General features: G+C 44.5%; 1 protein-coding gene across 1 annotated transcript in view; it reads left to right on the top strand.

The window, feature by feature from the left end:
- NPM1 (nucleophosmin 1) overlaps positions 1-13,740 on the top strand; it is a 34,362-nt gene that overhangs the window by 16,008 nt on the left and 4,614 nt on the right. Inside the window, exons 3-7 of the mRNA XM_073573746.1 lie at positions 4,055-4,174; positions 11,431-11,524; positions 12,249-12,358; positions 12,435-12,532; positions 13,655-13,694. Of these exons, the coding sequence (XP_073429847.1) occupies positions 4,055-4,174; positions 11,431-11,524; positions 12,249-12,358; positions 12,435-12,532; positions 13,655-13,694 (462 nt within the window). The remainder of the gene's footprint in view (positions 1-4,054; positions 4,175-11,430; positions 11,525-12,248; positions 12,359-12,434; positions 12,533-13,654; positions 13,695-13,740) is intronic.

The raw sequence follows: 13,740 nt of genomic DNA, 5'->3' as shown, positions 1-13,740 counted from the left end.
AAATCACATTTTAAATTCCCGCGTTTTTCCCACGGAAAAACTAGCATTTTCCAAGCGTCATTAGCTTGCAGAATTGCTAGCGTTTTCCAAGCGATCTGTAGCATCGCTTGGAGAACTGATTGACAGGTTGGTCACACTCGTCAAACAGTGTTTGAGTGTGACCAACTTTTTACTATTGAGGCTGCCTATGCGGCATCAATAGTAAAAGATAGGATGTAAATAATAAAAAAAAAAAAATTGTTATTCTCACCTTCCGGCGTCCCGCGCAGCCTTCCCGACTCTCCACACTCCCGGTCCCAGTAATCCTTTGCGAGAATTACCGCGATGACGTCTGTTCTCGCGGGATCGCGACGTCTCACGGTCATTCGCGATGACGTCGTGCAAATGACCGCGAGACTTCGCGAGAACGTACGTCATCGCTCGCAAAGGCTTACTGGGACCGGGAGTGTGGAGAGAGGCGAGAAGGCTGCGTGGGACGTCGGAAGGTGAGAATAACAATATTTTTTTATTTTAAATTCTATTTTTTTACAGGGATATGGTACCCGGAGCCCGGAGGACAGTCTCCTCTACTCCGGACCGTGGGTACCATTCGCAAATGTTCTGCTTACTTTTCGCATGGTGTGCACAGCCACATGCGGAAAGTAAGCAGAACAATGCATTCCTATGTGATTCCGCCGCGGTAAAAACGGCAGCATTAGCACAGCATTGTGGAATCCCATAGGAATGCATGGCATGCTTATTTTTCGCTGCAAAATTGAGCGATTAAAACCGCCGCGAAAATGCGAAAAAACCGCCACATGTGAACATAGCCTAAATGGAAGATGGCCCCAATAGTTTATTTATCAAAACAATATTAAGCTCTAAAGAAAAGAATTTTAATGCAATGTACTATTTATGCTTTATATAAATATATATATACTTAGTTTTCTTCAACTGTGAATCTAAAGAGAGGCTTTCATCCAGTGGGACTACCATCCCCACCCTTCCATTCTTTCCCAACTTTACCTGAATCCGTTTCCCTTCCCCACTCTTTCCCCATTCTCTTCCTGAATCCCTTCATTAAAAAATTTTGAATGTTGATCATACTGATTTGTATTCTGATATCTCTGTAACAACATTCTTAAATAAAGAGTTTATAAAAAAAGCGTAGCTAGCGAAAGATAAGAGCCCTTTTAAAGTATAATGAAAATACTTTACTACTCTCTCTCTCCCCCTCTCTCTCTCCCCCTCTCTCTCTCCCCCTCTCTCTCTCCCCCTCTCTCTCTCCCCCTCTCTCTCCCCCTCTCTCTCCCCCTCTCTCTCCCCCTCTCTCTCCCCCTCTCTCTCCCCCTCTCTCTCCCCCTCTCTCTCCCCCTCTCTCTCCCCCTCTCTCTCCCCCTCTCTCTCCCCCTCTCTCCCCCTCTCTCTCTCCCCCTCTCTCCCCCTCTCTCTCTCCCCCTCTCTCCCCCTCTCTCTCTCCCCCTCTCTCTCTCCCCCTCTCTCTCTCCCCCTCTCTCTCTCCCCCTCTCTCTCCCCCTCTCTCTCCCCCTCTCTCTCCCCCTCTCTCTCCCCCTCTCTCTCCCCCTCTCTCTCCCCCTCTCTCTCCCCCTCTCTCTCCCCCTCTCTCTCCCCCTCTCTCTCCCCCTCTCTCTCCCCCTCTCTCTCCCCCTCTCTCTCCCCCTCTCTCTCCCCCTCTCTCTCCCCCTCTCTCTCCCCCTCTCTCTCCCCCTCTCTCTCCCCCTCTCTCTCCCCCTCTCTCTCCCCCTCTCTCTCCCCCTCTCTCTCCCCCTCTCTCTCCCCCTCTCTCTCCCCCTCTCTCTCCCCCTCTCTCTCCCCCTCTCTCTCCCCCTCTCTCTCCCCCTCTCTCTCCCCCTCTCTCTCCCCCTCTCTCTCCCCCTCTCTCTCCCCCTCTCTCTCCCCCTCTCTCTCCCCCTCTCTCTCCCCCTCTCTCTCCCCCTCTCTCTCCCCCTCTCTCTCCCCCTCTCTCTCCCCCTCTCTCTCCCCCTCTCTCTCCCCCTCTCTCTCCCCCCCTCTCTCTCCCCCCCTCTCTCTCCCCCCCTCTCTCTCCCCCCCTCTCTCTCCCCCCCTCTCTCTCTCCCCCTCTCTCTCTCCCCCTCTCTCTCTCCCCCTCTCTCTCTCCCCCTCTCTCTCTCCCCCTCTCTCTCTCCCCCTCTCTCTCTCCCCCTCTCTCTCTCCCCCTCTCTCTCTCCCCCTCTCTCTCTCCCCCTCTCTCTCTCCCCCTCTCTCTCTCCCCCTCTCTCTCTCCCCCTCTCTCTCTCCCCCTCTCTCTCTCCCCCTCTCTCTCTCCCCCTCTCTCTCTCCCCCTCTCTCTCTCCCCCTCTCTCTCTCCCCCTCTCTCTCTCCCCCTCTCTCTCTCCCCCTCTCTCTCTCCCCCTCTCTCTCTCCCCCTCTCTCTCTCCCCCTCTCTCTCTCCCCCTCTCTCTCTCCCCCTCTCTCTCTCCCCCTCTCTCTCTCCCCCTCTCTCTCTCCCCCTCTCTCTCTCCCCCTCTCTCTCTCCCCCTCTCTCTCTCCCCCTCTCTCTCTCCCCCTCTCTCTCTCCCCCTCTCTCTCTCTCCCCCTCTCTCTCTCTCCCCTCTCTCTCTCTCCCCCTCTCTCTCTCCCCCTCTCTCTCTCCCCCTCTCTCTCTCCCCCTCTCTCTCTCTCCCCCTCTCTCTCTCTCCCCCTCTCTCTCTCTCCCCCTCTCTCTCTCTCCCCCCTCTCTCTCTCTCCCCCCTCTCTCTCTCTCCCCCCTCTCTCTCTCTCTCTCTCTCTCTCTCTCTCTCTCCCCCTCGGTTGCAGCGCACCGACGCATAGTGTGGAAGCGCCGCACAACGGGGGGCAGTGGATGCAGTTTTTCATTGCATCCGCTGCCCCATTGTAATGTCCGGGGAGGAGGGGTCAGAGTTTCGGCCGCGCATGCGCGGTCGAAAATGGCGGAGACGACGTACAAAAAATGTTACATGTAACGTTTTTTGTGCGTCGCGGCCGCCAAAACACTGCGCGTCCGTCGCGCGACGTGTGCCCAAACGTTGCAATGCGTCGCTAATGTTAGTCTATGGAGAAAAAACGCATCCTGCGGTCAACTTTGCAGGATGCGTTTTTTCTCCAAAACGACGCATTGCGACGTGCAGTGCACGACGCTAGTGTGAAAGTAGCCTTACGTCAAAAAACTGAAATATGAAACAGGCCTTAGTCTAAATTTAGCTTACTGGGGGGATGGCGGTGGTGGAGCCTGGTCTCAAGTCAGGGTCGCTGCTTCAAAAAGCCAGGGGTATCCTGGCAGTGGGTTTTAAGAAAATGGCTACTGCTAGGAGGTTATCCTGGCAGTGCGCTTTAAGAAAATGGCTGCTGGAGGCACCACATAGATACATTTCGATCACAATCTATGAATGCTGGCCACGAGCTGACATTCACAGAAATATTGTGATGACAGGTATGGGGTTCTTCAGCAGACCCCCACTTGAGATGACAACTCATTAGCACCCCCTGATCACGTGACAGACATGCCAATGGGCTGCATCACTCTTTTTCTGTCTGCGTGTTTTAAGTGCTGGTGTCAGTGATTGACAAGCACTTGATGGGTAATCAGCCAGCAAGTGCAGGGAAAGATGCACGGACAGTCATCGGCCAGCAAGAGGTTAGATTAAATATATGTTCATGAAGAACCGTGGTGATTGATCATGCACACCTCTACTCCATTCATTCTTAATACACCTGGTAAAGATGGGCAAGTGCAATGTTCAGCTGCTCTTCATTAGCAGTGTGCATGATCAATCATCACTCCGTTCACACAGTGCTTTTGCAGAGCCTCAGTTTTCTGCATTGATGGAGGTTTCAGCAGTTGGACCCCCCATTGATCAAGACGTCATTCCCTAACCTATGGATAACGTGAGATAAATTCCAAACTTGGTACAACCAGTTTGTTTCCATCCATTTAAAAATGAGTGACAGATGCCTCTGTCAAGAATACATATAATGTATACAGTCCCAATTCATAAGTGTAATGTGTCCAAATCACTGTGTACAGCCTTGTTATACCTAATATAATCTACATATGCTTTGATTTGCTTTTCAGGTTAGCTTAGGTGCCGGTGCTAAAGATGAACTACACATTGTTGAGGCAGAAGGAATGAACTACGAAGGAAAACAGTTGAAGATTGTTCTTGCATCCCTGAGACCAACTGTCCAGCCAACGGTGGGTATTGGTGTATAAAGAGTATCTGGCCATTGAAGTGTACAGATTAATATTTAAAACTATATTTGCATATTGAGTGACACCCTATCTCTTAAATGTTCTGCTGATTTTCAGAAAACGTCAAATGGGTGTGAATGTTCTGGTCGGTGCTTGCAAACTAGTTTTGAGTCCAGTTTTCCAGTAACTAATCTAATAAGCCATATAGTTGTCACGACAAATCAGAATATAGATTGGTACTAGATAATTGCATTAGGATTTGTGCTTATCTTAGGATATTTGGGTAAATGCAGAGAAAATCATTCATGGTACCAGTTGAAGGCATTCTACAATTGTTTTTCAGACCTTGGTAAAAGAGCGCTTTTCCTGACAGTCTTATTTCCTAAAAGTCTAGTTCATATTAAATGTTGATTGGGGGTTCTCCTTGGCTCTCCGAAGTTTAGGGCTCTGGGACCCCAAGAAAGAGGCGCTGTCCTGAATGAAGCAGAAGTGTAAGGTGCTTGGCTATTTATGGTAGTCCCATAAACAAGGGAGCACAGGCAAAGCATGCACCATTCCGCTCCATTCAGGATGGATCTGTTTCGCCCTATTCTTGTTGGTCCACTGCTTGTATTTCTAGAGGTGCCACAAATATGACCCTGTGATCAACAAGATATCTACTATCCTATGGATAAAGGGATACTCTCACCTGAAAAAGAAATTGTAACAGTATAAACTGTTAAATACTGCTGCTTTGTTATTACAGATGTTACATAGGTTGAAAATAGACCTTGAACCATCATGTTCAATCTTTCACCACTAATTGTACATTGTCACTAAATTATCTATAACCCACTATGTTGTGTACTGAGGAAATCATCCAGCCCTTTTTTGAAAAGCTGATGTAGTGTCTGCTAATACTACCTCTTGTGGTCGGCATTCCACAGTCTGACTGCTCTAACTGTAAAGAACCCTTTCCTATTCAGCTGTTGAAATCGCCATTCTTCCATATGTAATTAGTGCTCTGGTCCTTAGTATGATCTTTGGATGCAATAAGTCATGCACTAGTCCTTTGTACTGACCATACATATATTTATACATATTAATGGTTAAATGGGTTAATCTGGAAAATTACTTGGTCATTTATACTTGCCACCAAAGTACGCAAATATAATGTGCTGGCAAGTGCTCGTGGATCCAAGGCAGCTTACAGGTCCCAAACATTTATTTTTCTAGAAAAGGTAAAAGTAAACTTTATTTCACCAGAAAGAATAATTGCTTATGAAAGAAGTTGCACAAAAATTTGCGCTAACTTCTCTATTGCAGTATGGGAGCAAGCGTCATGGCATATTACAGTACTTGCTTCTGCACCGAAGACTAGCTATGAGCAGCAAGCAGCAGGACATGGCCTGTTCTGAGGGTGCAGGAACAGCAAAGATCTTGATTTAGAAACAATTATACCGCAGAGGACTGCACTGTATAAAGTAGGGCTGTGGAGTCGGTTAGCCAAACCTGCGACTCCGACTCATCAATTTCCCTTACTCCGACTCCCACATATATTGCTTATATTTAAGTGAAAAATTTATTGTACTACAATGTGAACATCAGACATTTAATCATTTCTATGATGCAATAATCAATATATTTAGATAGCACATAATATCTATTTATTGGAATACAACTTTAGAACACAAAACTGTAATAAATTGTAAATATGTAATACATTATGTAATATCGATTACATACGTACAGACCAAAGTTTGGACACACCTCATTCAAAGAGTTTTCTTTATTTTCATGACTATGAAAACTGTAAATTCCCTCTGAAGGCATCAAAACTATGAATTGACACATGTGGAATTATATAATTAACAAAAAAAGTGTGAAACTGAAAATATGTCTTATATTCTAGGTTCTAGCCACCTTTTGCTTTGATTTCTGCTTTGCACAATCTTGGCATTCACTTGATGAGCTTCAAGAGGTAGTCACTGGAAATGTTCTTCCAACAGTCTTGAAGGAGTTCCCAGAGATGCTTAGCACTTGTTGGCCTTTTTGCCTTCACTCTGCAGTCCAGCTCACCCCAAACCATCTCGATTGGGTTCAGGTCTGGTGACTGGAGGCCAGGTCATCTGACGTAGCACCTCATCACTCTCCTTCTTGGTGAAATAGCCCTTACACAGCCTGGAGGTGTGTTTGGGGTCATTGTCCTGTTGAAAAATAAATGATGGTCCAACTAAACACAAACCGGATGGAATAGCATGCCGCTGCAAGATGCTGTGGTAGCCATGCTGGTTTACTATGCCTTCAATTTTGAATAAATCACCAACAGTGTCACCAGCAAAGCACCCCCACACCATCACACCTCCTCCTCCATGCTTCACGGTGGGAACCAGGCATGTAGAGTCCATCCGTTCACCTTTTCTGTGTCGCACAAAGACACGGTGGTTGTAACCAAAGATCTCAAATTTGGACTCATCAGACCAAAGCACAGATTTCCACTGATCTGCTTTTGCAACTGAAAAACGTATCCTCAAAAAACGCAGGAAAACGCTGTGTGAATGTAGCCTTAGATCAGGAATAGAACAGTCATTTATAGGGCATTTCATAACTTTCCCAAATTCCTATGAAAAAATATTCACATTCTGCATTGAACTACTGTACCCAATTTATTATATATTTTAGGAGTCGGTCCATTTTATACCGACTCCACCAAAATGAGCTACGACTCCGACTCCACAGCCCTGGTATAAAGTAGATGTACGCTTTAACAATGGGTTAGTAGGGGGGGATGGCTTTGATTGTATTATTACAAGATATGTGAATTGTTACATGTATATTGATATCCACTAAAATCTTTTGAAACCTAAATAAAAATAACTGGTTTAAAAAAAACAATGGGTTAGTGAGCTTGCTTATATAATTGAGGGGCATCATTAACCCCTTCCTGACATCCGACGTACTATCCCGTCCACGGTACCCGGGCCCGTATGACCGTGGACGGGATAGTACGTCTACCGCGATCAGCGGCGCCCACGTGGTGAGCGCAGCTGATCGCGGCCGGGTGTCAGCTGATTATCACAGCTGACACCCGGCACTATGTGTCAGGGGCGGTCACGGACCGCCCCCGACACGTTAACCCCTTGCACACCGCGATCAAACATGATCGCGGTGTACCGGGAGTTAAAGGGAAGCATCGGCAGGGAGGGGGCTCCCTCCGTGCTTCCCTGAGCCCCCCACGGCAGCGCAATGTGCAGCGCTGCTGCGGGGGGCTCCTATCCTCCAGGCCCCCGAATCCAAGATGGCGACGGGGACCTGAGGAAGCTGGCTTCCTCAGTGCCTGCAAAGCGCAGGCAAGAGGAAGTCTGCTTCAATGCCTGTGACAGATTGCTGATCTGTCACAGTGATCTGTGATGTGACAGATCAGCGATCTGTCACAGGACAGTGATGTCCCACCTGGGACTATGTAATAAAGTAAAAAAAAATTTAAAAAAAATGTAAAAATAAATTTAAAAAAATCGCCAAATAAATTAGTAAAAAAAAAAAAAAAATATTCCCCAATAAATTCATTTTTTGAAAATAATAAAAAAAAAAACAATAAAAGTACACATATTGGGTATCGCCGCGTCCGTAATGACCCGCCCTATAAAACTGTCCCATTAGTTAACCCTTTTAGCGAACCCCTTAAAAAATAAAAATAAAAAACGAAGCAAAAAATAATGATTTATTATCATACCGCCAAACAAAAAGTGTAATAACGCGCGATCAAAAAGACGCATATAAATATCCATGGTACCGCTGAAAACGTCATCTTGTCCCGCAAAAAACGAGCCGCCACACAGCATCATCAGCGAAAAAATAAAAAAGTTATAGCTCACAGAATAAAGCGATGCAAAAATAATTATTTTTTATATAAAATAGTTTTCATTGCATAAAACCGACAAAAACATAAAAAAACGACCTAAATGAGGTATCGCTGTAACCGTACTGACCCGAAGAATAAAACCGCTTTATCAATTTTACCGCACGCGGAACGGTGTAAACGCCCCCCCCCCCCCCAAAAGAAATTCATGAAACGCTGGTTTTTGTTCATTCTGCGTCCCAAAAATAGGAATAAAAAGCGATCAAAAAATGTCACGTGCCCGAAAATGGTACCAATAAAAACGTCAACTCGTCCCGCAAAAAATAAGACCTCACATGACTCAGTGGGTCAAAATACGGAAAAATTATAGCTCTCAAAATGTGGTGATGCAAAAACTATTTTTACAATAAAAAGCGTCTTTTAGCGTGTGACAGCCGCCAAAAATAAAAACCGCCATAAATAGTAAATCAAACCCCCCGTTATCACCCCCTTAGTTAGGGAAAAATAATAAAACTAAAAAAAAGTATTTATCTCCATTTTCCCGTTAGGGTAACGCTGTGTGCACACGCTGCGGATTAGGTGCGGATTCATCCGCGCGGATTTTGTAAAATCCGCAGGTGAAACCGCAGGTCAAAAGACCTGCGGTTTTACCTGCAGATTGCTCTGCGGTTTTGTCCTGCGGTTTTTCATCTCCTCAATAGAGGAGATGGCAAACCGCAGGAGAATCCGCAGAAAGAATTGACATGTCAATTCTTTCTGCGGATTGAAAACTGCAGATAATCCGCGCGGAAAATTCCGCACCGTCTGCACTGCGGTTTTTGATTCCCATAGGGAATCATGGTACTGGGGTCCGCAGCAGCCAAAACCGCTGCGGAACCGCAGCAAAATCCGCAGCGTGTGCACACAGCCTTAGGGTTAGGGCTAGGGTTAGGGCTCAGATTAGGGTTAGGGGTGTGTTGGGGTTAGGGTTGGAGTTATAATTGGGGGTTTCCACTGTTTGGGCACATCAGGGGCTCTCCAAATGCAACATGGCGTCTGATCTCAATTCCAGCCAATTCTGCGTTGAAAAAGTCAAATGGTGCTCCTTCCCTTCCAAGCTCTGCCATGCGCCCAAACAGTGTTTTACCCCCACATGTAGGGTATCAGCCTACTCGGGACAAATTGCAAAACAATTTTTGGGGTCCAATTTCTCCTGTTACCCTTAGATTTTATTTTCACGCCAGGGCATTATAAATTTCTGTGAAGCACTTGGGGGTTGAAAGTGTTCACCACACATCTAGATAAGTTCCGTGGGGGGTCTAGTGTCCAAAATGGGGTCACTTGTGGGGAGTTTCAATAGTTTAGGTACATCAGGGGCTCTCCAAACGCACATGACACCCGCAGACCATTCCATCAAAGTCTGCATTCCAAAACGTCACTGCTTCCCTTCCGAGCCCCGACGTGTGTCCATACAGTAGTTTTCTCCCACATATGGGGTGTCGGCGTACTCAGGCCAAATTGGACAACAACTTTTGGGGTCCAATTTCTCCTGTTACCCTTGGGAAAATGAAAAAATTGCGGACTAATTGATCATGTTTCTGGAAAAAATACGATTTTTTTATTTTCATGCCCTGGCATTATAAACTTCTGTGAAGCCCTTGGGGGTTCAAAGTGCTCACCCCTCACATCTAGATAAGTTCCTTAGGGGGTCTAGTTTTCAAAATGGGGTCATTTGTGGGGGGTTTCCACTGTTTAGGTACATTAGGGGCTCTCCAAAGGCAACATGACACCCGCAGACCATTCCATCAAAGTCTGCATACCAAAACGTCACTACTTCCCTTCCGAGCCCCGACGTGTGCCCATACAGTAGTTTTCTCCCACATATGGGGTATCAGCATACTCAGGACAAATTGGACAACAACTTTTGGGGTCCAATTTCTCCTGGTACCCTTGGGAAAATAAAAAAATGGTGACTAAAAGATCATGTTTGTGGAAAAAATACGAATTATTTATTTTCACGCCCGGGCATTATAAACTTCTGTGAAGCACTGGGGGGGTCAAAGTGCTCACCACACATCTAGATAAGTTCCTTAGGGGGTCTAGTTTCCAAAATGGTGTCATTTGTGGGGGGCTTTCCACTGTTTTGGTACATCAGGGGTTTTCCAAATGCGACATGGTGTCCGATCTCAATTCCAGCCAAAAACGTCAAATGGCGCTGCTTCCCTTCCGAGCTCTGCCATGCGCCCAAATAGTGGTTTACCCCCACATGTGGGGTATCGGCGTACTCAGGACAAATTGCACAATAACTTTTAGGGTCCTGTTACCCTTGGAAAAATAAGAATTGAGGGTGAAAAGATCATTTTTGTGGAAAAAATATGATTTTTTAATTGTATGGCTGTATGTTAGAAACTTCTGTGAAGCCCATGGGGGTTCAAAGTTCTCACCACATATCTAGATAAGTTCCTTGGGGGGTCTAGTTTCCAAAATGGGGTCACTTGTAGGGGGTTTCCACTGTTTAGGTACATCAGGGACTCTCCAAACGTGACATGGCGTCCGATCTGAATTCCAGCCAATTTTGCATTGAAAAAGTCAAACGGCGCTCCTTCCATTCTGAGCTCTGCCATGCGCCGAAACAGTCGTTCCCCCCCCCCCCCCCCACAAATCAGGTATCAGCGTACTCAGGACAAATTGCACAATAACTTTTGCAGTCTAATTTCTCCTGTTACCCTTGGTAAAATAAAAAAAATTGAACCTGAAGTATTTTTTTTGTGAAAAAAAGTTAGATGTTCATTTCTTTTTAAATATTCAAAAAAATTCCTGTGACGCACCTAATGGGTTAATAAACTTCTTGAATGTGGTTTTGAGCACCTTAAGGGGTTCAGTTTTTAGAATGGTGTCACTTTTGGGTATTTTCTATCATATAGACCCCTCAAAGTGGCTTCAAATGTGATGTCCTAAAAATAAAATGGTGTTGTAAAAATGAGAAATCGCTGGTCAACTTTTAACCCTTATAACTTCCTAACAAAAAAAAATTTGGTTCCAAAATTGTGCTGATGTAAAGTAAACATGTGGGAAATGTTACTTATCAAGTTTTTTGTGTGCCGTATCTCTGTGATTTAAGGGCATAAAAATTCAAAGTTGGAAAATTGCGAAATGTTCAAAATTTTTGCCAAATTTCCATTTTTTTCACAAATAAACGCAAGTTATTTGAATGAAATTTTACCACTAACATGAAGTACAATATGTCACGAGAAAACAATGTCAGAATCACTGGGATCAATGGAAGCGTTCCAGAGTTATGACCTCATAAAGGTACAGTGGTCAGAATTGTAAAAATTGGCCCGGTCATGAACGTGCAAACCACCCTTGGGGGTGAAGGGGTTAAATCTGTTGGTGACCTAACCCTACAGTGAATGTCATAATAATGTGTAATTTATTTTAGGTCTCTCTTGGCGGATTTGAAATTACACCCCCTGTGACTTTGCGACTGAAGTCTGGATCCGGTCCTGTATATGTCAGTGGGCAGCATCTTGTTGGTAAGTAGCTTGCAAGATTTTTTCCTCCTTTGGACAAAGGAGTACTAGATTGCAATTAAATCACATTCTATCACTTGTATGTAAAGTAAGAATTATCACTGGATATTAGTCTAAAATACTGACTTAGTCTAGATACAGAAAATGACAAGGCTCTTCTTTATAAGGTTATTCTCAATATTGAAAGTTATAAAAGAATAACTGCGCTCCACAGATCCAGAAGGTGAAGGTTCTGAAGAGTCCCTTGTGGATTGAGCGGTGGTCGATGAGGCACTGACACACCTCCATTCATTCTGAGGGACAGTGGAAATAGCAGAGCGTTGCTCTTGGTTTAGCTTCAACTCGCCAATAAAATGAATGGCGCAGAGCTGTGCATGATCGACCACCGTGCCATTCACACAGGCTTGGTTCTTTAGATCGGCAGTCCCAGCAGTTAAACCCCAGCAACCAGGATATTTTCCCCTTTCGTATAGGTAGGGTAGAATTTTCAAGTTTTTGAATATCCCTTTAATCTTCTGTCCAAAACTGCATTTTATTCTTTAATCTGAACAAATTGGCAGTTTTTAACAATCAAGATAGGTTTGCATGAGATCCTAAAGTGCTACAAACTTTCACAATTGTGCAACAGGAGACCGTACCAGTCAATGTTCTAAACTCCACAACCTTTGGGATTAGTTATGTAGAAAATGGTTTTCTTTATGGGTTTAGCACTTTATAATGTTTTCAGCATTAGAAGACTTGGGTTCATCAGATGAGGATGATGAAGAGGAGGAAGAAAATGCAGAAGCGACAAAGAATATGAAAAGGCCTGCTGCTTTACCATCTAAGGTCCCACAGGTATGGTAGCGTTCACTTTTTAGTCACCCTTCTATTGTGCTTGTACAAAGCCTAACCACCCTTTTGGTTTAAATAGAAAAAGATAAAATTAGATGAGGAGGATGATGATGATGACGACGAGGATGATGATGAGGATGATGATGAGGATGATGATGATGACGATGACGATGATGAGTAAGTTTCATAATTCCTAAAGGGTACTTAACAAATTTATTGTGTTAGGGATAGTTAAGATTGAACATAAGCTATACCAAGTGCATTTTATGTGTTGACTGCTCATAGCCCGCCATTTGTTTGCGATCCACCCTGTAAGCAGTGTAGTATTGTGGATAATCACCATACTGTAGTTGGCATACTCCATGTATCTACTTGTTCTATAAAAAAACTCAAATAAGTTTATGTACAGTATACTGGGGGAGAAACTGGTCAACTGGGTAGTCATTTAACATAAGAGTAAAAAAGTTTTAAATATAAAAAATAAAACCACTTAAAATCCTCATCGCCTATGCTTTGCTCCTGCCACTGTAACTAAAGTCCATTAGTGTTTAGTCAGTTTTAGGCACTGTTTTTTTTTTTTTTTTTGTTTTTTTTTTTATGTATTAACACCTTTGAGTGTTAGTTTGACATATTGATACATGGGAGTTTCACGGATACATCAATGCCAAATCCACTTTTATTGAACAAATTAATCCATTTATAGTCATAACATTCATCTATGTATGCTGCAATACTACGTTCTCAAGCATGTAGTGAAAATTGCAGTTACCTGTGAATTTTCAGAAGGCCCTCGGCTGCCTTGGTAACCCATGTGTCCTGTGATTGCATTCCATGGTGGCTGATCAGTGCCAGTGCCTGCAAGTACAGGCCACCGTGCCACTTACATGTTTATCGGCTGCTTTTGGGCATAGATGCTTGATATGCAATATGGCTGGAATATACAGATGTGAAGGACGCTTGGCTCCTGAGCCCTCCACACTCGGCAACCCTTGAAATGTACCGATAGGTCAAGGGGTTAAACTAGAATGACTGTTCTTGGAATAGGTTACTGGGTTTAATACTCAGGTTATCATGTGTCTGTAATTATCTCCTTCCTCAGAGGACCGGCTACTGTAATGGAGCGGTCTAGTTTTTGTATGCTTGCTTTGAGGTGCACCTAGTATTGGCGTACATCATAATGATGACTCCAGGCTGCACCCTTATGCCTTCCCTCCATAATGCAGCTGTATTTTAGTATACTGCTAATCACTTGAAATAAAGGCTTTTTTAGTCTCATCTTAAAACGTATTTGTTTTTAAGGGATGAGGAGGAAGATGAAGAAGAAACTCCAGTTAAAAAGGTATTTACAATTTCTATGGAATTTAAGATAGAATTAGTAAATGATA

This window comes from Dendrobates tinctorius, unplaced genomic scaffold (genome assembly GCF_039654945.1).
Source record: "Dendrobates tinctorius isolate UK_male_01 unplaced genomic scaffold, ASM3965494v1 ptg000036l, whole genome shotgun sequence".
Taxonomy (NCBI): Eukaryota; Metazoa; Chordata; class Amphibia; order Anura; family Dendrobatidae; genus Dendrobates; species Dendrobates tinctorius.
The sequence above is the reverse complement of the archived record's forward strand: the minus strand, read 5'-3'. Positions and strand labels throughout refer to the sequence as shown.